Genomic DNA, 27,799 nt, shown 5'->3' with positions numbered 1-27,799 from the left:
AATGTAAGCTCCCCAAAGCAGAGCCCCATTCTCAGTTCACCATGGCATTGCCTACAACGTGCACCCTGGGCCTTTCTATGCACACAGCAGGGACTCAACAAATTCTCATGGAGCAGGAGATAAGGGTCTGGAACCTCCAGGCTACAGCTTTGGCTTTCATTTCACCTTTTAGAATGCCAATGGCATCATCTGTGATGAGTGGGTTCTGTTGGCATCTCAAAGAGTTAAAGGAGGTGGTGAGTCATCAGGGCTCTCAGAACACTGACTGGTTCCAGGTGACTATTTAGAACAGGCAGTCAGAAAACTAAAACAGAAAGAAATTTTTAAAAAACGCCAACCCTTAAACTCCTCCTATTTTAAAGCGAACAATACACCTCTTTGCAAACTATGGAGCCGAACAATCCCTCTCATTATTTCAATGAAAACAAAACAGACATTTAAACTCCAAAACAACAACAAAAAGCCCCAGAGCCCCTAACCTTCCTTGGCCATGTCAGGCTGCTTGTGCAATGACTGGAGGGCTCTCTAGGGACCCATGAATTCGGTTTCATTTTCTAATTTGAAGCGGGTTATTTTCAGCATAAAGCGGTAAAGCGGAGGTGAATGGGAGATGGGAGAGGGTTGTCAAAGGGGAGACAGTTTCACAACAGTTTCAGAGATGGTCAGATTTACTTACTTTCTGCATTAGAGGCAGCCCTGAGGACAGTTAATAGAAACCATTAACACTGACATAAGGCAGAAATACTTTCAAAACAACATACTTATTAATTTTTTTATATTTGGTTTAGTTTATACAAGCTTCTTATATATAAAACAATGGAATAATAAAGACTGATCAGCTCCTAGAATCTTAAATATTGTAATGAACTACCCCATTACCTGTTGCTTTGCCGCCTTATTCATCCACAACAATTTTCATCCTATGTGTAGTTTTGCCAAAAAAAAAAAAAAATTCCCCAATCGTCCCTCCCCCAAATGGTGAGATCATTATCATTCCATTTGTAAGCCTACCTCTGTTTAAAGTTATTGGTAGAACTATATCCAAAGACAGCGAAAACAACTCAAAAACCCTTTCAAATAGAAGGCTCTTCTCCAAAACTTTAACCTCATTTGTATTAGGACTTTACAAAAAATTTCCATTCTTTTTTCAGTGATTTTCTATTCGAGTAAACTTTATTCATTCTCCAAACAAAACTCTAGTCTGTCTCAATAGCAATATCAAGGGAGGAAAAGAGTTACTGAAAGTCTTGACTATAATTATAAGGAAGGAGAGTGATTATAAGATGCTGTGGGGAAGAAGAATTATGAGAAGGGAGATGGTGTGGGCAAGAAGACATAGAAATAGAAAAGGCCTGGCACACAACAAGGGACTGGGCAGTGATATCTGAGACCATTTATGCGTGGGTACAATAGTGTGTGTCTTTGGAAAAGGCCAGTAAACAGTGGTCCCCTTCTATCATAAGCCATGAGGTTCTAACATGAGTACCTATTTTATTTCAGCAGAGATGCCAATCCCATGCTCTCTATAACCAACAATGTCAATTGGGGAAATTGTGGGGCCAGGGAAGGCACTCACTGTTCCTTGTCTCCATGAAAAGCCTCACCAGCCACCCAGACACCTGGGGGCCAATCCTCACCCTTAACCCCCAACATCCAATCTGCCATGGGTCCCTGTCCACTCGACCTCATAAACGCTTCTGATGCCCCTTCCTCTCTCTTATCATCTTTGTCCTTTGGCCTGGACTGCTGCCATAGCCTCCTAACTGGTCATGCAGTCTTAGCGTCCTCTGCAGTCCTTTCTGCCCATGTCAATCAACCTGTTTTCCCAGCCTTTCACTCCCCAGATCCTAACCACACCTGGCTTTTGTACTTCCTAAAATGCTCCTTTCCACCACAATGGCCTGGAAAACTATCCATGCCATTGATTCTCTCTGCTTGCAATATTCCTTCTAGCCACATTTCTACCTTCACCCCACTTTTGGGATTTTTCTGGTCTTAACTGGAGGTTGGGTTCCTGGTATGTGCTTTCTCGGTAACACAGATGTGTATTTCTGTAATCGGTTGTTCAGTGGCTCTCTTCCCTGTCAATCTGTACATACTGAGGTCAGAGGTTATATTTGTCCATGTATGTTTTCCTCTGTAATATGGAATAAAACAAGAACTTATAGGATAAAGATTAAATGAGTTAATCCAGGAAGAGAACTTAGAATAGTACCTGATGTATATAAGGACTCTGTAAGCTGTGGCCATAATAATACTAATTAGCACTATGCCTAAAACAAAGGATGTGCTCTATAAATGTTTGTTGAATGAAAGAGGAATGAATAAATGAATAAATCATTGAATTCAGCAATCCAGATGGCCCCCTTTTCCCAACCAGCAAAGATGTATAGAAAACTATCACAGGGAGGAATTATGGATCTTCATTGTCTACTGCCATCATGATAAACGGTAAAAACAGCATGCTTGGTGTCCTGGGATTTCTAGTTCATTCTATTGTGTTGCTGAAAAAATATTCAAAGCAAGGAGATATGGAATTAAGAGATAAAGATTTGTAATGTTACAAAATATATTTCTATGCTTCTCAATCTTGTCTTAACTAAAATATGTGCTTCTTAGTTAGCACCATACTGCTTAATTATTCCCAGGCTGAATCCTTCAGAAAACCATGCGTGTCAGGTAGTCCATTCCAACACATGTTTATCCAAAAAATTTCAACTTATGTTGCCAAAAAGGGAAGGGCTTTACCCATTTGTTCTAGGACATTCCATAGGTCTGGTTCCTCAATGTCTTTAAGGGAAAGGCATCAGTCACCTGAGTGCACATCATGCTCTGCTGGCCTAATAGAAACATATGCGAATGAACTTGGGCTCCCAGCACAGTCTGTAGCAGCAGGACACTGACACAACTTTCAAAAGCTGGAAACAGGAAAGGTGCCTCTGAGTTGGCCCAACCCTGCCAAATGCTATTATCTGACAAAGTTTTATTAATTTATTGTCACTTAAGGATGTGGTAATATTATTATTATCATTATTATTTTTGAGACAGAGCCTCACTCTGTCGCCCAGGCAGGAGTGCAGTGGCCTGATCTCGGCTCACTGCAACCTCCACTTCCTGGGTTCACGCCATTCTCCTGCCTCAGCCTCCTGAATAGCTGGGACTACAGGCACACACCACCATGCTTGGTTAATTTTTGTATTTTTTAGTAGAGATGGGGTTTCACCATATTGGCCAGGCTGGTGTTGAACTTCTGACCTCGTGATCTGCCTGCCTTGGCCTCCCAAAATGTTGGGATTACAGGCGTGAGCCACCGTGCCCAGCCCGGTAATATTTTTAGATAGTTTTCCTGCAGATAGTTCATCTGAATTTAGAAATAAACACTGCATTGTCATCATATCAGCAATATCGGATCTTATTTGTTCCCTTTCTCTAAAGTTAACTTTTTTACGGTTACCCTGAACCCATCTATTCTACCACTGAATTCTGTGAAAATTCATACTTGGTTCTTCTCGGTTCAGTCATCAGTTTGGGAAACTGGTATTTCATTTAAGACAATTGATAGTTATAAAAAATAACTCTAACAAATAAATTGTGTGAGCCTTTGTCCCGATACATTTAAAACTAAAGGGTGCTACATGGAAATCCATTACAGACAATGAGAAATATTGGAAATTTAGTCAACTGACCTGTTTTCTTGTGGAGCAAACTGGATCTGTTCCCCAAAATGCTGAAGTCCTGGGCCTGTGAGGGAGCTGAGGATAGTCGCAGCCTTTGACCTTCTTCTGGGTTTCCCGGGGGGAAGGGTGGGCTCTGGGAGTGTCTGAATTCACGTCTATCCATGCCAGCCAAGTGGAGGGTCTCCTGAGCTTTCTTCTTTTCTTTTTTTAACATGTTAACCAGGATATCTGAAACTTGACTTAAGGATTGAATGACTGATGCTAGCTTATAGTAATCAAAACACAAATGTCCTAAGTGTCATTAATGTTCCTAACATTTGCTATTTATCATGTGGTAAAGACTGACTGAAGGAAGGCTTCAACTTTCTGAAGCCCCATATATAGTTATGGACAATTTAGGGGACATTCTTTCAATATAGCACCATTATATGAAAAATTAGCAAACCCAAGGTCTTTAAAATGTTCTGAGTGTAAACCAGGTACGTCTTCACAATCTCATGAAAGCACTTACAAAAAGTCAAATGAAGGCTGAATAGTAGTAGACAATAGGCTATGTATACATCTTCAAGGCTGAATAGTAGTAGATAATAGGCTATATATACATCTTCCCAGATAAAAGATGAATTTACTTACATAGCCTACGTATACGTATCAGCCCCCTGGTTGAGCACGCACCTGCTCAGGAGGCAGCAGAAGAGCTGAAGGGGAGAATGGCGAAACCCACCCAGCTGGCAGACCAGCCGTCTTCATCCTGGTGGCCAGTGCAGTGACAAAGATGCAGCCAGAGCGCCCCAAGCTCAACACATGCTTATGTAGAGTACATTTAGATGGGGGCTTTTTAAGCCACTAATGTTTGGTCTCAAATGGAACTGAAAAGCAGCAAATTATTAGCATAGACATATCATTTTAAAATGCACCTTTTGTGGGCCATTGAGATATGCCAGGACCATTGATGATAAAGGATAAAACCACTCCCCTCTACCCCACTTCACTGTTCATTCTGGGTTCAAGATGCCTAGAACTCTAAGAGATTTTTGTCCAATCCACTAAACGGAAAGACTATAACCCCTATTGAGAATCTCAGAGCTCTAACTGCATATGGGGTAAGATGAATTCAATGCCTTTGCATCGCTAGAGAAGACTCATTAAAATGGAAGTCTAAATGTGGTCTGGTGTGGGAGAGAGACAGCACTGCTACTTAGAAAGGGGGAGAGGTACCCAGATGATATTTATTCTTGGACAAGCAGCATGAAGTCATATGACCTTCACCTTCCTCCTCAGCTTTAACTCCCAGTTGGTGATTTCTGGAAGCATAATCAGTTTTGCTCTCTCTGATGTGGCTTCCATTCCTTGCCCCAAAACAACAGGTACTTACCAAAAATGCTCACAGCTTCTTAGTGTCTTAAGAATTAACACCACAGAGAAGAACAGGGCTCTGCCCCAACATGCTGCTCTTCTTTGTATGGAACTGATTACCAATGTCATCACATACTTCCATTGGTTCACACACTGTGATGGCAATATCCACTGACTCACTCATTCAGTGATATTTGTTGGAGCTTGAGCTATAGATGCCAGGCCCTGTTCTAGGCATCGGTATAGAGCAATGACAAGGCAGACTAGTTTCTTGCTCTCATGAGGCAGACATCCTACTGGGGAAAGAGGTCTCACACATGCACGCATGCACACACACACACACACACAATATCAGAATGCCAGATACCTAATGTGAAGAAGGTCAAGGGTGACTGGGCAGCTGCTCTATATTGGGTGCTACAAAAGGCCTAAGAGTGACCTTTAAGGTGAGATCTGAGCCATAAGAAGAACCAGCCAGAGGAAGAACATCTATGCAGAGGAGATGGTGAAATCCCTAAAGAGAAACAGGCCCAGCAGTGGCTCCCAATGCTGCAGTCCTGTGATCCCACATCCTACAATGCACACGACAGCTCCCGAGATGAAGAATTATCCAGCCACAAATGTTGATAGTGCCAAGGCTGAGGAACCTCGTGTTAGAAGAACAACAAGAAAGTAACTGTGACTGAAACCTAGCACACGTGGGACGAGGCATGAGAAATGAGGTCCATGGGGGAGGGAATGGGGTGGGCGGGGCAAGATCCCCCAGGCCCTTGTAAACCAGCGCAAGGAGTTTGGTTTCATTCTTAGTATCATGGGAAGTCCCTTGAAGATTTGAATCAGAATAATGATGCGTTCTGACGTACATTTCATAAAGATCACAATACGAATCTATCTTCTGTGCTGCCTTCCTTCTTCTCACCTTTCCCCTGTCTTCTTGTCCTCCCCATTCCCATTTATGGGAATGGCCTTTGTGCCAAGCACTTTGCTGGGTCATGAATCCCCCTGTCATATATTTTGTGAAGGGGTGTGTGAACTTTATTCAAGCTGAGGATGTCACTGACAGGACATCATTTTCACTCTCTTTCCAAGAAGATCTGATGTTGTTCGCAGTCATTTGGGGTGCATTACTGTCTTTCATAAACTCAATTGTAAACACTTTATTTCCTGGAAGCCATATCTTTCCCATTTGTTGTGTCACAGTCTTAGCCTTCTGCATTCTACGAAGAAAGATATGAAAACATCCACCAACCCGACTCTGAGTAACTATGAGATTTCAGGAGGCTTTCTTGGTTGTTGGTCTTTGATAAGCACAGCTTTGAGAGGATTAAATCTTAGCTGCTATTCTTCCTTCTTCTGAGCTTACTCATTGTCTTCATAGTCATAACTCCAATTATATCACACTCTGCAGTGCTCAAAGCATTTATGGGCTTTTCTCAGCAGGTCTTACGGTCCTGCTCCTGAAGAGTAGAAAGCAACGTCACTGAGTAGGTACAGAGCTAATAAATGAAGAGCTAGGATTTCAATCCAGGTATGAATTGAAGTACAGTATTCTTTCCACTCTGACTACCACACACCATCATTTTGAATAAGAGTCTCAGATGGAGGGAGCCCTGTTTGAATTGCTGACAGTCAGTAAAGAAGCTAGGGTAGCCTCACATGAACGGCAATGCCTGGATTCACCGCAGTGAAGGAGGGGAGGTGATGGATATCTCTCTTTCACTCTCTTTTTAAAACAAACATATAGGAACAAGCTTGGACTGTTCTCTCTCTGTCATACCTCATTTCATCCCTCCTATATGCACAGATATTCATAAGCCCAGAAGGGGATTAAGAAGTTGGTAGGAGTATTTAAAGGAGAAGATCCTAGACTAGGATCAAGGCCAGGAAAAGAAACAGAGCTCATACTGGGGCTGGGGCCAGGACTGAGGTCCAGGCTGAGACCATGCCTGGAGATGGATGGTGTAAGAGGAAGGAAAAGGAATGCGAGGGTGACAACACCGTGGGCAGCACTGACGGACGAAGGCTTGTGTGTGCGTGCCAGGGGGATTCTCAGCTGAACCCTGGCCAGCTAAAACTCACTTGAATCTGACACACAGGGTCTGCTAATACTCAAGTAAAATTAAAGACCAAAGTTAATCAGGCAACATACCTACCTCCCATTTAGTTTGTTCTTACCTCTTTATTACTGGGTTTCCTTTATGTAGACTATTTTCATGCATTTTGCATAAATAGCTGAAGCTAAATTATCTTTTAGTAATTTAAAAAAATGAACAAAAATATCTGTTTATAAAGAACTGACCGAAAGGATTTCTTGTGCATGTTTAAATTCTGTAAACGTAATGAAAATGTCAAATCTTTTTACAAGAAGCTTGAAAGATAAAATGAGAAACAATACTGAAGAAATATCTGGGAGGCCCGAGGTCCACTCAGCCCCACAGGGCTCCTTAGAAGTAACCACTTTGTCTACAACTGGAGGCAGCACATGCTCCCATGGGCTACTACCACTTTCAGCACCCAAGATACACTGCCTCCTGGAGCCAGTAAGAATTCTATCTTATTTGGTACTGATCAGTTTAGCTAAAAAAAAAAGAATTCTATCTTGAACACTCATCTATACTCACTTCCAAATTTGGGAACATTTGTAAGTGGGACTCAAAGCAGTAGATCTGGCTTTTAAATAAAAAGTTACATTTAAATCAATCTCTGCTCTTCATAAGCTAAATACCATTTGTCATTTTTCAGCCATCATTTGAGTTTCACCCACGCACCAGCCACAAATTCTGGGCCATGGTGAGGCTGTGGTCAGCCTGGTGTCCGGTCAGCTCGCTAAAGATAACCAGCTAACTTACTGGCTCAGGGCTAAAACAAAAAGAACACAACAGAGGAGCCAAAAATATATATTTTTAAAAATTAATGTTAAAAGATGGTGTAAAAAGGCTCATACTTTGAAATAAACTGAAATGTTCCCTGCAAGAGTAACTATGTCAGGATAAAAACAAACACATCTTTTTCTTTTATAGAAACTCTTTTTCACTAGTTGCAATACTTTGAAGGGATCTTTGACTTCTCAATGGAAAGAAGCAATGTGAAATGGAAGCTGGGTAGGGAGCTCAGCCACGTGGCTCAGGAAAGACAGCTGTTTACTCCTTTCAAACCAGGAGAGAGGAAGTTTCTTCATCACTTCAGAAAGGATACTGATTTCATTATCTCTCTGTTTTAGAATATCTCGTAGCTTTCTATATTCTTCCTCTTTTAATGGTTCTTGACAGTCTTGGTCTTTGCTTTCAGAGGAGACTGTATTGGAGACTGTATTGTTTCCAAAGATCTTCTTGTCATTCAATAGTTTCTGCAAGATAAAATAAGAGCTTAGTATCCATATCTCTAGTCCGAATTTCTTTTGTTTCTTTGACTCTTTTTCCTTTAACAATTCCCTGCACACATCAGGCACGTGTGACCTGCACGACGCAGGCGTGTTGTCTTTGCGATGCAGCTGCTTTTTTGTCTTGGCACGTTTTCTCCCTTCTACCTGCCTTCTTTCCCTCTTCCTTCCTCATCCCCCTCTCCCCTATCTTATCTCTTCTTCCCTAAATTGGGAAATGCCTGCTCAACATTATCTCCTCTTGGACTCCTTTCCCTTTCTCTATACATCATTCCACTTAATTCACACTTTTATTCTAGTACTTATCATGCATTGTGATTATTCTTTACAACATCTGTCATCTCCATGACTTGCTTATTAAACTTTGCCTTATCTATACCTGGCCCTTAGTAACTCACAGCAAATGTTTATTATCTTAATGAAGTATGAAAAATACAAGCAAGCTAAAAGTAAAAGTGATTATGTTCCCAGCTCCTCATCACGAAAATTAAAACCTAAGGCAGAGAAGAACTGAAATATCATGGGTATATCAAATTGCTGAAAAAATGCAGAATGCAATTCTCTTGATATAGCTTGAAAAGATTTTTTTTTTAAAAAAATATGGAACTTACTCTGTGTAGAAGGTAGATATTCCTGGCAAAAGAATTAGAAGTCCATGTCCTGAGTTTATTTATTGGCAAGTAAGATACCATCTCTGAAGAAACTCAGTGATAGCCATACTATTGGTTCAAAGGTTATACCATTTTCTGGACATGCAATGCTGGATCCTAACCTTCCAAGAACTGGTCAACTAGAAAAGCTTTTGTGCAGCTTGAACATGGCTGAAAATGGCTTCTATTGGGGAAACATTGAAGTTTACCTTTAAATGATGAAAACAGTGATGAACTTTACGCATATCCGCACCAACCTCTAATCTACTCTCTGGATCCTGGTCTTCCAAAAAGGATGTTATTAGTTTTTCCAGCCTAAAAATACATAATGTATGAGAAGCAACTGTGAGCTAGAAGTTTTAGAAATTCTAATGGCAGTATCTAGTTGGTTAACATTTAAAGTACAGGATATTGTTCCCACCTCTTTACAGAAGTACAGATTTGACTATACAAATTAAGGGAAAAGAAACATTGACAAAGTGAAATTTGTAGTGAAGCAATTATTTGACTAATTTCCAGTGAATTTTCTCATAAAGCTTTCAATACAGAAATCATTTGACTTCTACAGCCCATCCATTCTAGCCACTCTGAATTTCTGTGCCCCTGTGCCTGGCTGCTGCATTGCTAGAAAAAGTAATGAGAATGTGTTTTAAATTAATTTCACTAAAAACTCATGCAACTCAGCCTCAGCTGGTACCTCAGTGATGCCCCACTATCTTTTTAATCATTCCAGGTGATCTTCTGTTCTTCACAGTGCCTATTCCAAATCTTTGTATAGTCCCCACGCCTACCACTACTCTCACTCTCTGTCAATAAAGTCACTTCTCACCAGATGGAGAAAGTCATACAGACTCCTTTGTTTCCTCGTCCTTCGCCTCGGAGTATCTCTGCCTCACTGCTCAGGCCCTCTTCCTGCTTTTACAGATTCTGGATGATATTCTTCCTCTTTCTCAAGACCATTCTCTCCCCTGGGCTCTCTTTCTGCTTCTTCCAGGGCTTATCTTGTTAATTACCTCTTTGCCCTTAATCATCTCTTCATCTCCTCTCTATACCAACTTTTTCCTCTCTGCTTACAATCATCTTGTTTTTCCTATCCTAAGACAAAACAAAATAGAAAACAAAACACCTCCCTTTGGAGAGGCCATCCAACCACTCTATTCTAAAGTCCTAGTTTGGCCAGGTACAGTGGCTCACACTTGTAGTCCCAGCACTTTGGGAGGCCTAGGTGGGCGGATTACTTGAGGTCAGGAGTTCAAGACCAGCCTGGTCAACAGGGTGAAACCCTGTATCTTCTAAAAACACAAAAACTAGCCAGGCAAAGTGGTGTGTGCTTGTAATCCCATCTGCTTAGGAGGCTGAGGCAGGAGAATCACTTGAACCCTGGAGGCAGCGGTTGCAGTGAGCCGAGACTGTGCCACTGCACTCCAGCCTGGGCAAAAGAACAAGACCCTGATTCAAAAAAGAAAAAGTCCTAGTCTATTCACAGCACCGTGTGCCCATGTAGCATTCCAGTACTTTGTATCAGAGGGAAATTCTTGGCTCTTATTTATCTTTGTGCTTCCAGTCCCCCACATTAGGTTCTCAACACAAATATGTTCACGTTACTGAATTCACTGCCGTGGACATGGTTCCCCTCTATATTGAGATGGAACTCTTAATAAGGAAGGTGTAAGGATGACAATCAGTATCTATGATGTTTGGTATCATAATACAGCAGCAGCATATCTTTCTAGGACTATTATGAAAATATTTGCATACTTTCAGCATCTTTTAAAACTGTATATACACATTTCCCTTCTGCTGTTACTATCAGCCCACTCAGATAAAATGTAATGATTTGTATCATAGAACAGCCTTGGATTTCATTTTTACCTCTTGTAATCTGTGACATGTGACAGCTATATATTTACAAGCATGAGACAATTTATACTGTTACTTTTAAGGAGTTTCTTTAGGTGAAGAGATACTTGTCATTTGCACTATTTGCTGATTGACACTGTGTTTCCTTTTGGATTAGAGCCTCAAACCACCAGATATACAGAGAGATTTACACCTGATACATTTTTTAAAAAATCATGTAAAATATTATGAAAATACATATTTATGAACAAAATTCCAAACAATACAGATGTGAATAAATTAAAAAGTAAAAACTCCTCCCACTCCCCTGCCACCATTCCCCACAACTTTTTTTTTTTTTAATTTTGATACCTTGGGAAATCCACTGTTAACAGTTGAAATATATTATTCTTATTCTTAATGAAGCAGATACCTATATCTATATATTCATTTATACTTTTTTTGTTTTTATAAAAATGAGATCACATTTTGAATAATGTTTTACAGCATTATATTTCTAAAGAATTTATGGCAGATGAGCTTCCCCATCAGTGCATATGCAGTAGGGGTATTTCATTTCTAATGGCTATGTAATATTCCATACTATGGATTCCTCTCTTGATGGACACTGAGGTGACATACTCATACAGTCGCTACGTTCCTCTGTAACCCATGATGAGGCCTTGATCTACAATTCTGACTTAATGAGGCTTAAAAAATAGTAATGTTTAGCTACTTGTATTTTCCCTGAATACATAGCAGAAATTTTGAAATTTCAAAATTCACTGTGGGTTCTAGAATATACACTCATTCTCTGGAGTGAAAGCACTTTGTAATTTCCAGTGTCCATAAAATTTCTAGCAGACAATATTAAGTTGGAAGTAATGGTTAATCAGTTCTTTCTTCTTGCTTTTTCTTTAGAAAACAACTTCCGTATAGTTTAATCACAAGTATACATTCTAGGAAACTTTCTCTGAAGGAAGGCTGAAGTGGACTCCTAGCTCAGAAGAAAACCTCCTAAGATACAAGCCTGCTGATGAGCTGGACCACTCGTAAATTGCTCACGCGCACTGGGCTTTGGCTATTCCATCAAGATTCCTGTCCCACACAGCAACAGTGTAGGATACAAGGAGGATCAGGGACGTAATCCAAAGAAATAGGCAAGAACTTCTGCCTGAGTAAAAGGACGGATCCCCTTACTCTTTCTGGGACTCGATTAGTCTAGTACATAACTAAGAATGAACATCAGCCTTTTGACATACTGTTTTGCTTTCAGCACTTGAGAACACAGAGATAAGAAACATGCCTGGTCTTTCCGTCATACGTTTGATTTACTGTTGGGTTTATTTTCTTATCAAGCAAGGACTTGGTCTAATAATTAAAATGCAGAAAAATGCTTAATTCAGATGTTTTTGTTGTACTCTTCTAGTAGTTGAGAGTGAACAAATGACCCCAAATTCCCCACATTTTCCTATCTACCAAAATAGTTTCCAAGTTTATACCTAGTCTCTGCTCCCTCTGCGGGGTCTCCCAGCTGCCAGAACTCTGCTGAACAGTGGAAAACTGTTTACAGAAAAGGCTCACTAAGGAGGTCAAGTGAGTACAATCAAGTCTTTTTTAGGACAAGCCCAAGTCAACAAGAACTTTCCTTATTCTCTACTTACACTAGAAGAAAGAAGAAAAAATAATCCTAAGGGAAAGAGAAAAGAAATGCACACCATTCAGTAACAAGAAATACTGTAATAATTTAAGTGTGTCTGGACATACAACCTCGCTGATGGAAGGTGATGGTTTGATGTTTGGTGACTATACAGATCTCAGCCGAACTGACTGCTAATGAAATACCTCTGACAGCCTGTGTCCTGGTTCAGCAACTCCATCATATTACAAATTTTGATACCTGGCTACATAATCAGAACTGACCACATTTCCTAATATGAGCTTTACCCTCTTGAGGCCACTGCACTCCCCTCTCAGCTCTTCATATTCCTTGCCAAAAAAAAAAAAAAAAAAAAAAAAAAAAAAAAAAAAAAAAGCTCTCTCTGTAGCCATATTTCCATAAAAACTTAAGTTTAATAGTATGAATAAAAACACAAAGCAAGCTTCTCATCATTAATGACAGCCAACATTGAGCATGCACTAAATGCTGGACACTCTTCTGTGCTATTTGCATATATCATTTCCTTAATTTTTACAACAACACTATATGATAACTACTATTATTATCCCCATGTCATAGGTGAGGAAACTGAAGCACAGACATATTACATGGCTTGTCCAAGGTCACACAGCAAGCAAACAGGTAAAATCCAAGTTTTGAAGCACAATACTTACCATACAATAACAAAGTTACTCAATGTATTTGAATACCATATTGGGTGACGTATTTCTAAAAGGGAGAACCCACACCTGCAAGCATTCATTGAGGAGGCAAATAGGTGGACAAAGAAGCGGGAAATAACTGAAAAGCAGTTGCTTAGATCTTAGCACGGCCAAGGACCACCATGACTTGTAACAGCAAAACAAGTTGGGAAGGAATCAAAATGTGCCATATCTGAAGATTAGTTAAATTAATTTTGGCATAGCTATGTACATAGTTAAGCAGCAATTTAAGTGATGGCGAAGTTGTGTACTTATTGACATTAAAAACACTCATACTATATACGGATAGCTTAATGATGAATCCCTCTGCAGGGATTCTGCAAGTACACTGTAACACATATAAGAAGACTGAAGAGACAAAAAGGAAGGAAAGGCAGGAGGGAAGGGAGAGAGGGAGGGAGGGAAGGGAGAGAGGGAGGGAGGGAAGGGAGCAGAGCAGCAGTCCTGAAATTTTTGACCAGCTAGTTGTCTTTGGCTCAAGAACATTCATCATCTCCTTGTGAGAAAAGAGACCAGCGACCCAAGCTAACCTCACTCTTCTTCAATATTTTTATGATTATGTTATGTTTAACTGTTTTTTAAAATAAGTTCATCATTTATACATTGAGTCATTGAGTGTGATTAAGATGTTCTCATGATTCTCAAATAATCTTTGTAAAAAAGAAATTATGAACATGTTCTTGTCAGCAGTAGGTTCTAGAAATGGGCTAGAAACCATATCTCTATGGCACTGGTTGTGGGAAAGTTGGGAGAAAAGAAGAACGGGATATAGAAACAAGAGCAAACCTAACCCAGGGCATGGAAACACTGGCTGTTTCCAAATAACTGGGACAGCAATGGGAGGTGTGCCCTGGGAGTGGGAGGGGAGCCTGGTGCTGTAACTGAGGCAAAGATAACAGAAGCATGCAGCAACACAGTGTTATTCTAGATAATTTACTATCAACGAGGCTCAGTGGATGAAAAGCAATGGGACTGCATCCTCTGATATAAAGCTGGAAATAGTGAGGGGGAAGAAAAATACCCCAGTTGGTGGGGCAGGGCTTCCCTGTGGTAGAACCATGGAAATTGGTATTTCAGAGCTGATGGTTCTTAGCTCAACTGTCTCCTCACTGGGAGAGGATTTGACAGCTCATTCCAGAGAGCTAGAAAGGAGTTCTGATTTACAAAACTAGCTTGTATTAATTATACCAAATACATATCAAAATCTGCCTCACTGCTCTCAATCATTTTGCCATTTAAAGATGGCTCCATTGAGGGTGAGTTGTCTCTGACAGGGTTAAACATGGGGATACTGACAAACCAAAGCTACATATTACCTGAGCAAAGATTGGGAAAAGAATGGGAGATAGTGATAAAGACATAAAAGGATATAAAGAATTCTTTTCTATGGCTGAACAATACTCCATTGTGTACATACACCACATTTTCTTCATCCATTCATCTGTTGATGGACACCTAGGCTGATTTCGTATCTTGGCTCTTGTGAAGAGCACTGCAATAAATATGGGAGTGCAGATATCTCTTCCATATACGATTTTCCTTTCTTTTGGATATATACCCAGTAGTGGGATTGCTGGATCGTACAGCAGTTCTAGTTTTAGTTTTTGGAGGAAACTCCATACTGAAATCCTATCATTTGCAACAACATATTTAGAAATGGAGGATATTATGTTAAGTGAAATAAGCCAGGCACAGAAAGACAAATGTCACATGTTGTCACTCACACGTGGGAGCTAAATAAAAAATTAACTCATGGAGATAAAGAATAGAATAACAGTTTTCAGAGGCTGGGAAGAGTAATGGGGAGGGAGGGGACAAACAGAGGATGGTTAATGGGTACAAAAATATAATTAGAAGGAATAAGATCCAGTATTCAGTGGCACAATGGGGTGACTACAGTTAACAATAATTTATTATATATTTCAAAATAACTAAAAGAGTGGAATTGGAATGTTCCTAACACAAATAAATGATAAATGCTTGAGGCAATGGATATCCCAATTCCTCTGATTTGATTATTACACATTATATGTTTGTATCAAAATATCACATGTCCCATAAATATGTACAATATGTATCCATAATATTAAAAATTTTAAAGACTTTAGAAAGTATAAAAGGAAACTTAATAACTATTAACTTAAAGGAATATGATAACTAAATGAGAGAATAGCTACACAACAAAAAAATGGATTGTGGTAGCATAAGAAATATGGCAGAATGATTGGTTTCAATGATCTTCGTTCATCAACCCTCTGTGGGTTAAAACTTTCTCATTTGTAAAATGTGTAAAATAATACCATTTTTACACTGTAAGCTTTATGAAATCAGATAATGCAAGGAACAAAGAGAGGATAACGCCTGGCCTATTAAGGCTTTGCTATTCAACTGGACCAACTTTATAAGAATTGGCTGTGAGACTTTTGAAAATATAGAATTTTCGACTCCATCCCAGACCTCCTGAGTCAGAATCTACATTTAACAACATTCCCAGGTGATATGCATACAAACCAATGTTAAGAAGCATTGCAATGAGGCAACTGGTTATTGAATGTTGACACAAGAATACATAAACATGTTTTCAGTTTGGAACACCAAACAAAGATGTAACCGGAAATGTTCTGCGAAGGAGGAACTAACATCCCTTGATAGTCAACCATGTCCTGAACACTGCGCTAGTGACTTTACACGTGTTTTCTTATTTAAGTGGAAAAAAAGCCCTTTAGGGACTATCATAGTCTGGTTCTCTTTATACCTGCCTTGTCCCAGTTATTTCATTTTTACATTCATTCAATATCCATTACAAAATGTCAGGTACTTTCACATATATTTTGTTATTCATCTGTACCATAGGCCTATAAATTATGATCACTCTTTCACAGATGGGAATAGGAAAGCTAAGAGAAGTTCAGTAACTTGCATATTGTCACTAAGGTAGGAAATTGAAACACTGAGATTTGAAAACAATTGTTTTGACTCAAGAATCCCCACTCTTTGCATTCATACTACAAAGACTCTCAGTCAATTCAAAAAAGTGTTTTCCACATGCCATAATCTGACATACATTTGTATTTTCAATTTAGAATCTTCCTGTGAACTTTTAACCAGGAAAGATGCAAACAACATAGTTAATGAGAATATCAAATAAACATAATGAGATCATCAAATAAAGAGTAAATGGTCTGCCATATTTTAAAAAAAGAGAGTTTTTAACAGGCTGAAATGGTAGGGGGCAAAGGATGGGCTTCTTTTTGGGATGTGGCCCTTTAAAAACATACAGTATTGAGATAGCAAGTAATGCACAAAAGGAAAGTTCAGATAACAGTAAATTCACAATTATTATTAACTACATAACTACATAATCCACCAAGGATGTGAAAAGCTGAAGGCTGAGGTTGTGCCAATAGGACTACGACCAAAGGAAACTATACAAAAATTTTTCAGGGTCATTAGTTTCATGTTTGCTTTTTCTGAGATTCTGCTGAAAGCATCAATCCCAATTGACTTAAAAGTAGTCACTTCAAGAGTTTTTCCTTTTACAGTTTCCTGGTCTGTGACAGGTATTATATACATTATACGCTCCCCTAGCCCCAACCAGTGAGTGAAAGACATGGACCCTTACATGCAAGGAATCGAGTTCAATGTCAGCAACTCTGTTGGAATGAGCTCTTTTTAATAACAGTAGGGGGCCAGAAGGTTCACGGTTTTGGTGATGCAGAGGAAATTCCTATAGTTTTCCTTCTATAGGGTAAATTCATCTTAGTAATGCATATTTCCTTCCACCACAAAAGCACAGTCATGTAGTACCTCAAATGTAGAAATGCACAACTTCTTGATACTTTTAGTGATTTGAAATAGCAAATGTGAAACATCAAAATTAAAATCCAGACTGGTTTGCCTTTTTAATGGTGAAGATATGGCCTATTTATAGGCGCATGTACACATCCATGGCCAGGTACTTCTGTTTACAGAATTTCAAAAACTATTCTGAAATAATTTTTAAATAAACCAAGACAACTTTAAAGACACTAAGGCATATTTTACAAGGTCCTTTAAATGCGATGATGAAGCGTTTTGAAAAGTTATACAATTGATTTTGTTTTTGTCAATCCAGATTTCCATATATCCAATTTACTTAAAGGCATATATATCTTATGACTAAACATTTTAACTTCAGTAGGTATAGACGGGCTCAGGAGTCTAGGACAAATGTAAATAAGAGACGAAAATAGCTGGCCTGGCTGAGGAGAAGCAGAGGCTGGGCCACAGGCAATGCTGCCCCCAGGGACCTTCAGTGGGATATGAGAAGTATTTGAGACTCTCACCACCAAACTCCCACCACTTCTGCAGGAGGCCAAGGACAGCGTGCTTGACCTCAAGCTGGCAGCTGACACCCTATCTGTGTGCCAGAAACCGCAAGTTTACAGCATTACCAATGTATTGGAAGGCATAGGGCTAATGGAGTAAAAAATCCAAGAACAGCATCAGTGGAAAGGCATGGGGTCTGGCTGCAATAGGGCTGGAGATTGCAGACAAGCTGACTGAGCTCAAGGCAGAGATCAAGGAACTGCAGCAGCAGGAGCAAAAATTGGACCAGGTGTGGGGGAAGCAGAACATCTGGAACATCATAGCTGCTTGGCCTATGTGACTCATGAGGACATTGGTAGAGGCTTTGCTGGAGACACCCTCCTGCCATACTGGCCATACAGACCCTGTCGGGTACCAGTCTACAGACGCCCATCCCAGAAGTCCCCAGTGGGCAACAGTATGAGATTCACCTGAACAGCCTGAGTGGCCCCTTCAAGGCTGGTGAACAAGGAGGTATGGAGCTCACTGCCTGTGGCTGTGCCTATGCCAACACCTTCCAGAGCCCACCTGCTGTCTCTAGCCCTCCATCTCTGCCTGAGCCTTCCCTGTTCCATCTCCAGGAAACTTCACATGCAAGTAGGACTCAGTTGACCACCGCTTACCTCTGACCCTGACAGCTCCAGAGCCCAGTGGTGAGCTGAGCTCACTCTCACTGGACTGGCAGCATGAGACACTCACCCCTTGTAGTCTTCTTCCCTGCTGGATAGCAGCAGCAGCAGCAATGATGCCAATGCATCAGAACCCAACCCCTCTATCTCCTTTGAACCCCTCAAGGCAGACCCTACAGGCATTCTGGAACTCCCTGAACAGTTGTCACTCTTGGATCTCACACGAGAACATATGAGCTCAGAGCTGCTGGAGGTGTTGATGTTCTCAGAAGTATTCTCCCTCCTCCTCCATCTTTCTCCATCTGCCAAGACCATGGTTACACCTACAACCTGGATGAGTAAGGGTGTCTGTGACCTCTTTGATGTGTCTATTCTCAGCCTCTGAGTGACAGGGACATGTCCTGTGTGGCTGGGACATAGACTGTCTGACCTAGAGGCTGCCTGGGGACAACCCCCACCCCATCACTACACAGCCTGAGAGCCACAGACTCCTGACTTCCCCCAGCCGCCCTCACTGCACGGTTCTGGCCACAAATCCCACTCCTGCACCAGCACCTGTACTGTCTTAGAGAGCAGAGGAAAGCTCAGCCCCCTGCACCACGGAGCCAAAGTGTTTGCCTCTCCTTTTCTAGGGCTTTCCCCACCTCATGTCCTCCTGGAGTCCTCCCCAGGCCCAGTTTGTCTGACACCTAGTGGCACAGAACCTAGGACCCACATTCCACCTCCCAGGGCAGCTTGTCCAGCCCAATACCCTGCTCCGGCCATGCCCCTCCCCCGTACCCAGATGGCAGGGGAACTGGATGCTGGCCAGCATCACCCCAGCCTCTTTTGCTGCCCCCCATCCTCTGGCCTTACGGCTCCTCCCGGACCTCTCGTGTATGCCACTCTACTGGGCCCTCAGCCCCGTGTACCTGTAGTGGGTAGGAGTAGGGGTGGGGGAGGGTGCTAACAGAACGGAACAGAGGTCTCTAGCTAGGACTCTGGGTGGCTCAGTCCCTGAGGACTGGCCTAACCTCTCACTGTCCCATAGCCTCCCACTTATTTCCATTTATTCATTTACCTTTATTTAGAGTCATTTGCAGAGAGTTAGAAAGATTGACAGTAATGAGGACGGGTGCAGTGGCTCATACCTGTAATCCCAGCACTTTGGGAGGCCGAGGCAGGTGGATCATTTGAGGTCAGGAGTTCGAGACCAGCCTGGCCAACATGGTGAAACCCCGTCTCTACTAAAAATACAAAAATTAGCCGGGTGGTAGCAGTGCACACCTGTAATCCCAGCTACTTGGGAAGCTGAGGCAGGAGAATCACCTGAGCCTGGGAGGCAGAGATTGCCATCAGCCAAGATCACCCCACTGCAAGATCACCTCCAGCCTGGGAGACAGAGTGAGACCTTGTCTCAAAAAAAAAAAAAAAAAGATTTATAGTAATGAATTATGATTTATAGATTTATAGTAATAAATGAATTATGAATTCTTATATAAAGATTATTTTTATACTTTCTGCAGCAAAAGGAAATTGTAATATTTGTACATGTCCAAGTGGGTAAAGATCATGCCTACGGCTAAAAAACAAGAGAGAAGAAAATTAGATAAATTAATCAATACATAGATACTAATAACTCCCTCTTTAAATTCTACATGTATTTTTTGAAATTCTTGTTTTCTGTAGGCAAACACTATGTTGATTGTGTTTAATGTTAACACGAGTACACTCGTCTACATAAGTCTATAATAAGTAAGAAACTGACTTACAGGAAAGAGAATGGTGGTGGGGTGGGAGTGGAGAAGGGAGTCAGTGAGCAGGAGATCTAGAGGCAGGAAAATGTGGAAGATAAGCCACATTCAGGAAGGGAGCAATGACAGTCAACAGAAACAAGGTTTTAGAAAATAGAAGAGGCCTATCATCATGATGAAGGCTGAATGAGCTGTGAAAGAGAAGTTAAACTGGCTTCACAGCTGACAAAAGAGTAGTGGAGAGATAGCTACCTAGGGAAAGGACTGGGAAAAGAGGCAAATCTGAGACTTTCGAGAAGCCACCAAGGCAGTCCCTCTGACCAGAACAGGGGCCAGAGATCAAGTCTGAGGATCAAGGAATGAGAGGCAAGATGGCAGGTGGGAGAACAAGGTTAGGAAGGTGGGAAGGAGTGGAGAGAAAGGCCTCAAGTGGATAAAACTAGAGCACACCTTTGGGAAAGAAGTTTATTGGGAAATTTGGGAGAATAAGGGCCAGCTGGAAATGGGTTGGCCCTATCAAAGTTATTTCTCTCCATGGTTAAAGTTTCCAAACTATGGAGTTTCCTGACAGTTCATTAATTTGATGGAGTAGTGGAAGCTTTACCCATCCTTTGCTCCAAATCTCTGAATTTTTTTTTCTATGGTTCTGTCTTCTATGAAATTAAATTTGTAGACAACATTGAAGTTTAGAAATATACATTTTTTTCAGCTGGTTCCTTTGAAATTTTAAATAACAGCCTTGGTTTATATATGAAAATGCAGAACATACATATATATGTGCATATACATTTGCATATATGTATATGATTATATAGATATAAAATTAACAGAAAACTTGTTAAAGTTTTAAAAGACATATTAAAAGGATTTTGTTATGTAAAAATGCAAAGTAAATCCTTGAGGGTATGTTTCCATTTGATAAAAAATAATTTATTTTATCCTGTCACATGGAAAACAGCATATAGCTCTTTGGAAACGTGTTCATGTAATATTAAATCTAAAGCAAGTGTATGTAAATTGAGTCACACATTATCATTGAGTTCTGCATTAATTGAAGATGGGTTTACAAGGTAAAGACAGATCTTAGGATGCAATAACACCATGATAAAAAGCATTGAAAACTTAAGTGTTTAAAAGAAAATGACCATGAAATTGTTAAAACAATGATGCAGGACCTACATAAAGGAAAAGTGCAAATTTAGAGAGCGAATAAAGAGGACAAGAACACACTGAGTTTTAGTATGTTCCTGAATGGGAAAATGCAGGATTGGAATCTCTCCTTTAATTTAACAATAAAAAGTAAACCTAATAGAAGTCCTATTGCAATTTTTTTTCCAGAAAAAAATGCCTATACAGAGACAACTCACAAAATTCTGTATACATTTTTTGGATGGAGGGGTCTACAAATCCTCAAAAGTCAATAAATGGACGTTTGTATAGAAAGCCCATAGAACTTCTGTTGGAGATGTACACAGATATAGATACAGAAAGATGTCACAATTAAATGAAAAACACAAGTTAAAAAACAGCAAATAAAGGATGAGTCCATTTTTATTAAAATATATATTTATATGTATTCATTAAAAATTTTGAAGGATTACAACCAGTAATAATACTTATCTTTGAGTGGTGAAATCACAAGTGATTTCTATTCCCCCCCCTTTTTTTTTTTTTTTGCCAATGATCACTTTTGTACAATGAACGCAAACTGTTTACAAAATAAAAATTTATAAAACTCTCACAACTCTCAGAGCAAAATTTTAAAAACTCAAAAGGTAAAATTCTAAACTATATTATATATTATAAAAATATATAATTTATAACTTTTCAAGTTACTTTACTTAAGCTACAGGAGAGAGATATACCATACTTGCTGTTAGGTTCTTGAAATGAACTCCACAGTGAAAACCCAAAGCTGTTCCTTCTGTTGCTTCCAGACGGGTTTGATTTGTTGATATGATCTAATTACTTATTTTATGGTCCTGCTTACAGTGGTTGGTGACTATTTCTGCGTTTGTTTATCCATCCTTCGTGCAGGCTATCAGGAACCAGGTGTTAGGCATTGATGTAATTTATTATTTCCATAAGTGCACATTTTCACACTGTGGGTTTTCTTTAAGTGGTAGAACCCATATAAAACTGTAATTAGAATAAACATTTGTTTCAGGAAGTCTTAAAAATATCCAGCTCTACACATACAAAAAGTTTTTCTGTGAAAAGCATACTGGGGAAAGCAAGGGAGAAATACAAATATTCTTGGTTGTGACCAAGGGTTCCATTCTTTGTTTTACAGAATTTCCTGGAGCTCACAAAACCCAAAGAGCAAGGAACATTAACACTGAGAAAGCATTAAATAACGGGAAGAATAAAACAGTATGTTCGTGTTTTCACACTCAAAACTTTCTAATTTAGACGCAAGTACTTGGACTTCTGATGAAAGAGCCGTCTAGGCCAAAAGAATCCAACATATCAGCCATAGTCCAACAAATGGAATTGCCATTTACGCCTCATCCTTTTTAAATTTGCTTTCGCTATTCATTCATTTGGTCTATTAGAACCCAAAACACTTAAACTTTAGGAGAATAAAATAATCATTAAAATACAGAAACAGCCCTGAGATGGAGACAGGCCTTTTTAATCATATGAGATAACTATTTCTTAAGAACTCAAATGCTTCCATAAACTACCCAAGGATAATTAATACAAGCTGTAGACCATGCTTTTAGTTTTGGTTTTAATATCTTCAAAATGTAGTGTCAGGACCAAAAACACTTTGTACCAAAGTGGAGAAATTTCATCTGTAGTGAATTATATTTCATGAATGATTTCAGAGATCTGATTTCTTATAAAATGCAAGACAGTCATTAATGACCTCTGGGATATTTAATCCACAAAGTTTAGGTTATCGCTTTATAGACAGTCATTATTAGAAGCTGGTAAGAAGGAGCTTAGGAGTCAAGAGATATGAATTCAGGACTAAGTTAGCAGATAATCTGTCAAAAATTTTTTTTTAAACTGCCCAATTACTTGGGCCTCTCCTCTTCAGGTGCAGTGAATTAATCATTTGGTAAATACTGATCATGACGAAGGATGTTTCTCAATTCTCAACCACTGGGACATTTTAGAAAAGGACTATATTTGAATTACATGGCTTCTGCAACATGTCCCTACGATGATTGTTTTCCACAGAGAACACAGAAAAAGTGCTTCCTCAGCCCACATTAGCAGCAAACAAAATGAGCTGCGATGGCCAGGTAGGGATTGCAAAGATGAATTAAATTTGCTTAAATTAAATATAGGGCGAGTCTAACAAGACAGGGAACAAAAAATCAATAATATGCTATCTCATCTACATTTATTCAGAGTGTTTATTGACTGCCTATTGTCAACCAGATGTTGGGTATATAAATATGAATAAAACACATCCAAGTTTATCCACCTTAACTTCCCTTGGATTTTGGTCTTTGAAAATCTCTGAGGTTTTGTTAAGTGGTACTTTAAAAAAAAAAAAAAAAGGTATAACTGCAAATATCAACTAATTGTTTTTAAGGCAAAACTATTCTTCTAATTATGCAAATAAAAATATAAACTCTGATCATATAAAACAAAGTTAAAATAGCATTGCAAATATTGCATCAGACATATTTATACAAAAAATTATTTGTTGTTTACTTGAAATTCAAATTTAACAAGGCATCTTGTATTTTTAGTTGCTAAATCTGGCCACCCTAAGCTGAAAGCCAGAAAGCTTGCAGGCATTCCATCTTTGAGCAGACCGGTGGGGTGCTCACTGCTGGGGTGTGTGGACCCAGGCATGCAGAAGGGCCTCGACAACTGCTCTCAGTCAATAACTCATTCACTAGTAATCAGTTGAAGCTAGGCCCAGTGCTGCTGCTCTTTTCTGAAAGGATAAAACGTACTGCAAGCATTGCCCACAGCATCTAAATGTTTCCCCACTAATAATATACTCCATTTTCAAATGATTTTAAAGTTAAACTGTTTAGAACCCTTAGGGGGCCAGAATTTGTGAAGACTGATTTTCTCAGGCAAGAATCCAACTTGATGGAAATCTTTGTAAGTCACATCACTTCTCTGTATCTGTTTACACATCTTTAAAATAAGGAAGCCAGACTTATGGCTTTGCTCATATTGATTCCTCCATCTGAAATGTTCTCCCTGTCCAGCTTTGCTTTTCTAAATCTTGTCTTGATTCACGAGTCTGCTAAAAGTCATCCCTGATATTCCCAGTCAAAAGTGATTTCTATTCCCTGCAATTACCCCGGCACTTCCCTTGTGACAGGTAGAATTTTGACTTTATATTATAGATATTCACATACTTGTCTCACTTACAAGACTGGAGGTCTCTGAAGCCAGAATCTGTCACTAATTCATCTTTGCAACCCCACCCCTCCATCCCAGCTCACTTTGTTTGCTGCCAATGTTGTGGGCTAAGGAAGTACCTTTTCTGTGTTCTCTGTGGAAAACAGCCTTTTAGTGGTATTTCGCAGAAGTCATTGGCTGAGCATTTTCTGATTCAAGACAGACTCTCTGAAATTTGGTGCTTTGTACTAATCTAAGCAGTAGCAAACAGGAGTAGAAATAGCTAAAGCAATGAAAAGACTGTTGCATACACTCCTGAGATTGTGTAATTGCAGTAGGAAGTCTCTGCATTATGAAAGGCTGATTGGGGGCACTTACGGACTACACAGATAATCTACCTTTGCAATATAAGCAAGGATCAGCATTCAAATGAGAAAGCATGGCCAGTATGAGTGCAGAGCATACACCTGAGTCAGAAAAGGCAGAACCAGACCACGAAAGAAAAAGTACCTAAGCAAGAGTCACAAGAAACGCTACACTAGTAGAGAATTGGCAGCTAAAACTAGTCCTACACACTAAATTATTACAAATCTAGCTTGTATTGAATATTTATGAAAGTGAGTTTATGTCATAAAGTGCTTTTCAAGAAAAGAAAACTGAGAATGTTAAAAGGAGAATATTAAACTCAAACCTTTTTTTTTTGAGGTGGAGTCTCACTCCCTCACCCAGGCTGGAGTGCAGTGGTATAATCTCAGCTCACTGCAACTTCCGCCTCCTGGGTTCAAGAGATTCTCCTGCTTCCGCCTCCTGAGTAGCTGGGATTACAAGCGCACATCACCACGCCCGGTTAATTTTTTTTGCATTTTCAGTAGAGACAGGGTTTCACCACGTTGGCCAAGCTGGTCTTGAACCCCTGACCGCAAGTGATCTACCTGCCTTGGCCTCCCAAAGTGCTGGGATTACAGGTGTGAGCCACCGCACCTGGCCAACTCAAACCTTTTATGTACAAACATTGTGAAACGTTTACTTTCCTAACTCAGCAAGGAAACATGATGCTTTGGAGTCTCAAAGCATCCCAGCTCAGCCAAGAAAGTTTTGGAAATGTGCCTAGGGAAGCCATGGGCAGGACAGGGTTACCCAGGAAGTCCCCAAAGAGGAACCTGTGTTTATAAGGTTTGGCATGAAGTGATCTCAGGGCTTCTTACCAGCCATCTGAGCTTCTAGTTGTGTAACTGCTCAGTGGAAGCTGCATGAGTAATGTTTCTGTGAAATAAGTGATGCTGACTGAAACGAGAAGTCCCCTATGTATCTGCTATTCTTCTTTCGCTGATGACAATGAATGATGAAGCAACAAACTTTGGGAAAGTCAGACACTTGACCCAAAGGGTAGCTAATAAGAAAAATTAGGCTCTGTCCTGTGTTTCTTAGTAACAACCTCATAGGTTAGTGGCCCCATGATTACTTGAACTGTGAGGAATTTCATTACTGGCATGAACACATGAGTTTTATCAGCTGTGGTTACTTCTACATAAACTGTCTGATATTAAAACAAGCACTGGTTAATATACTTCTAACACACCAAAAATGAGTCAAAGACAGTGGGTGGATATTTACTTTATGCACCTATTCTCTGTCTTAGTAGAAGTAAGTCTTTAGAATGAAATGGGTGATACGTTTCTCTACCAGAGGAGACAAGAGTCCTTTTCTTGCCTACTATTGGATATCCCAGAAAATATCATTTCTATATGACATACTCAGAATGAGGGAACAACAGTGAAGAAAATCCAGCATTCCAGACAGGCCTTAGTTTCTGATACTGAACAACACCCGCCAATTCTAGAATACTGCTTGCATTTTGCCACATAAACTCCTTAGAAGGATTTAAATTTATTTATTTATTTATTTATTTTGAGACGGAGTCCCGCTGTGTCGCCCAGGGTGGAGTGCAGTGGCCAGATCTCAGCTCACTGCAAGCTCCGCCTCCTGGGTTTTTACGCCATTCTCCTGCCTCAGCCTCCCGAGTAGCCGGGACTACAGGCGCCCGCCACCTCGCCCGGCTAGTTTTTTGTATTATAATTTAGTAGAGACGGGGTTTCACCGTGTTAGCCAGGATGGTCTCGAACTCCTGACCTCGTGATCCGCCCGTCTCGGCCTCCCAAAGTGCTGGGATTACAGGCTTGAGCCACCGCGCCCGGCCAAGGATTTAAATTTAAGTTACCACTGTAAACCTCACACCTTTATGGCTCAGGAGTCACAAAAAAGCAGATTTGGAGACAGACCAAACAGGATTCAAATTCTGACTATGCATCTGGTTAGCTGAATGTTATTTGCCTCATGAAGTTACTGGGAAAATTATATTAGACTATGTATATAAAATGTCTAATATAAAATGTCTAATCCAATGCCTACTGGCAAACGCTCAATAAATGGCATTTATTTATACCATAATTATTAACATTTGCTGAATGATTTGATTATAACATGAAAAACATGAGGTAGAGAATATTTCATGTCTGTGCTTTAATATAATTTTAAATATCTTCATTTTGTCTGATCATAAAGTAATGCATGTTCATTGCAAAAAGTTTAGAAAATAGAGAAGACAGGCTGGGCGCAGTGGCTTACACCTGTTGTAATCGTAGCACTTTGGGAGCGCAAGGTGGGTGGATCACTTGAGGTCAGGAGTTTGAGACCAGCCTGGCCAATATGGTGAAACCCCATCTCTACCAAAAATACAAAAATAAGCCAGGTGCAGTGGTGCACACCTGTAGTCCCTGCTACTAGGAAGGCTGAGGCAGAAGAATCGCTTGAACCCAGGAAGTGGAAGTTTCAGTGAGATTGCACCACTGCACTACAGCCTGGGTGATCGAGTGAGGCCCTGCTGCAAAAAGAAGAAAAGAAAAGAAAATTTAGAGGACAAAAGATTACTCCACCCTGGAACCCAGAGATAATACTGTAAACTTTTGGTGTTTATCTTTCCAGACTTGTTTGCAAACACACATACACACATATATTTATCATCTATGTACATAGCATATACATACATGTGTATTTTTCATCACAAAAGTGAGATCATAATGTAATATTTTATAAAACTAACAGTATAGTTTGGACATATTCCCAGATCAATATGTAGATACATGTGTATATACTTAGATAAACATGCATATTATTTATATATGTATGTCTTCATTGACATGGATAACGGTTGCATTATGTTCCATAAATGTGCCATAACCCAATTCTCTATTATACATGGTTTGTGACAAATATCTTTGTACCTGTGTCCTTAGGGACAAATTTCTAGGAGTAAAATTGCTGGACCTGAAAGCATACCCAGTGAAAGAGTTTGTATAAATGCTTTTCAGGGCTGCCCAGTAAGTGGTAACATGCTAAAAATTTTATATAGGACTTGCCCCAGGCCTCAGGAACAGGCTTCCCTGTCTGTCACTGTCCCATTCACTCCACTAGCTGTGTAAGAGCTCAT

General features: G+C 40.0%; 1 protein-coding gene and 1 pseudogene across 9 annotated transcripts in view; one reads left to right on the top strand and one right to left on the bottom strand.

Moving 5' to 3' along the window:
* The window catches only part of LOC105489673 (kinesin family member 6), a 388,549-nt gene that overhangs the window by 202,851 nt on the left and 157,899 nt on the right, over positions 1 to 27,799 (bottom strand). For 8 of the 9 annotated variants that reach the window (XM_071097107.1, XM_071097102.1, XM_071097101.1 and 5 more), the window contains 3 exons: positions 9,272 to 9,377; positions 8,229 to 8,379; positions 3,687 to 3,905 (listed from right to left, as the gene is read on the bottom strand). In XM_071097107.1, coding sequence (XP_070953208.1) covers positions 3,687 to 3,905; positions 8,229 to 8,379; positions 9,272 to 9,377 — 476 coding nt within the window. Of the gene's footprint in view, positions 1 to 3,686; positions 3,906 to 8,228; positions 8,380 to 9,271; positions 9,378 to 21,862; positions 22,063 to 27,799 lie in introns of those variants that run through there. The other variant, XM_071097105.1, reaches the window with a different exon arrangement.
* On the top strand, positions 13,017 to 18,560 carry LOC112428003 (transcription factor E2F4 pseudogene; annotated as a pseudogene).

The sequence above is a fragment of the Macaca nemestrina genome, chromosome 5, assembly GCF_043159975.1.
Source record: "Macaca nemestrina isolate mMacNem1 chromosome 5, mMacNem.hap1, whole genome shotgun sequence".
In the NCBI taxonomy this organism is placed as follows: domain Eukaryota; kingdom Metazoa; phylum Chordata; class Mammalia; order Primates; family Cercopithecidae; genus Macaca; species Macaca nemestrina.
Note: the sequence above shows the minus strand (reverse complement) of the source record. Positions and strands in the feature narration are given on the sequence as shown.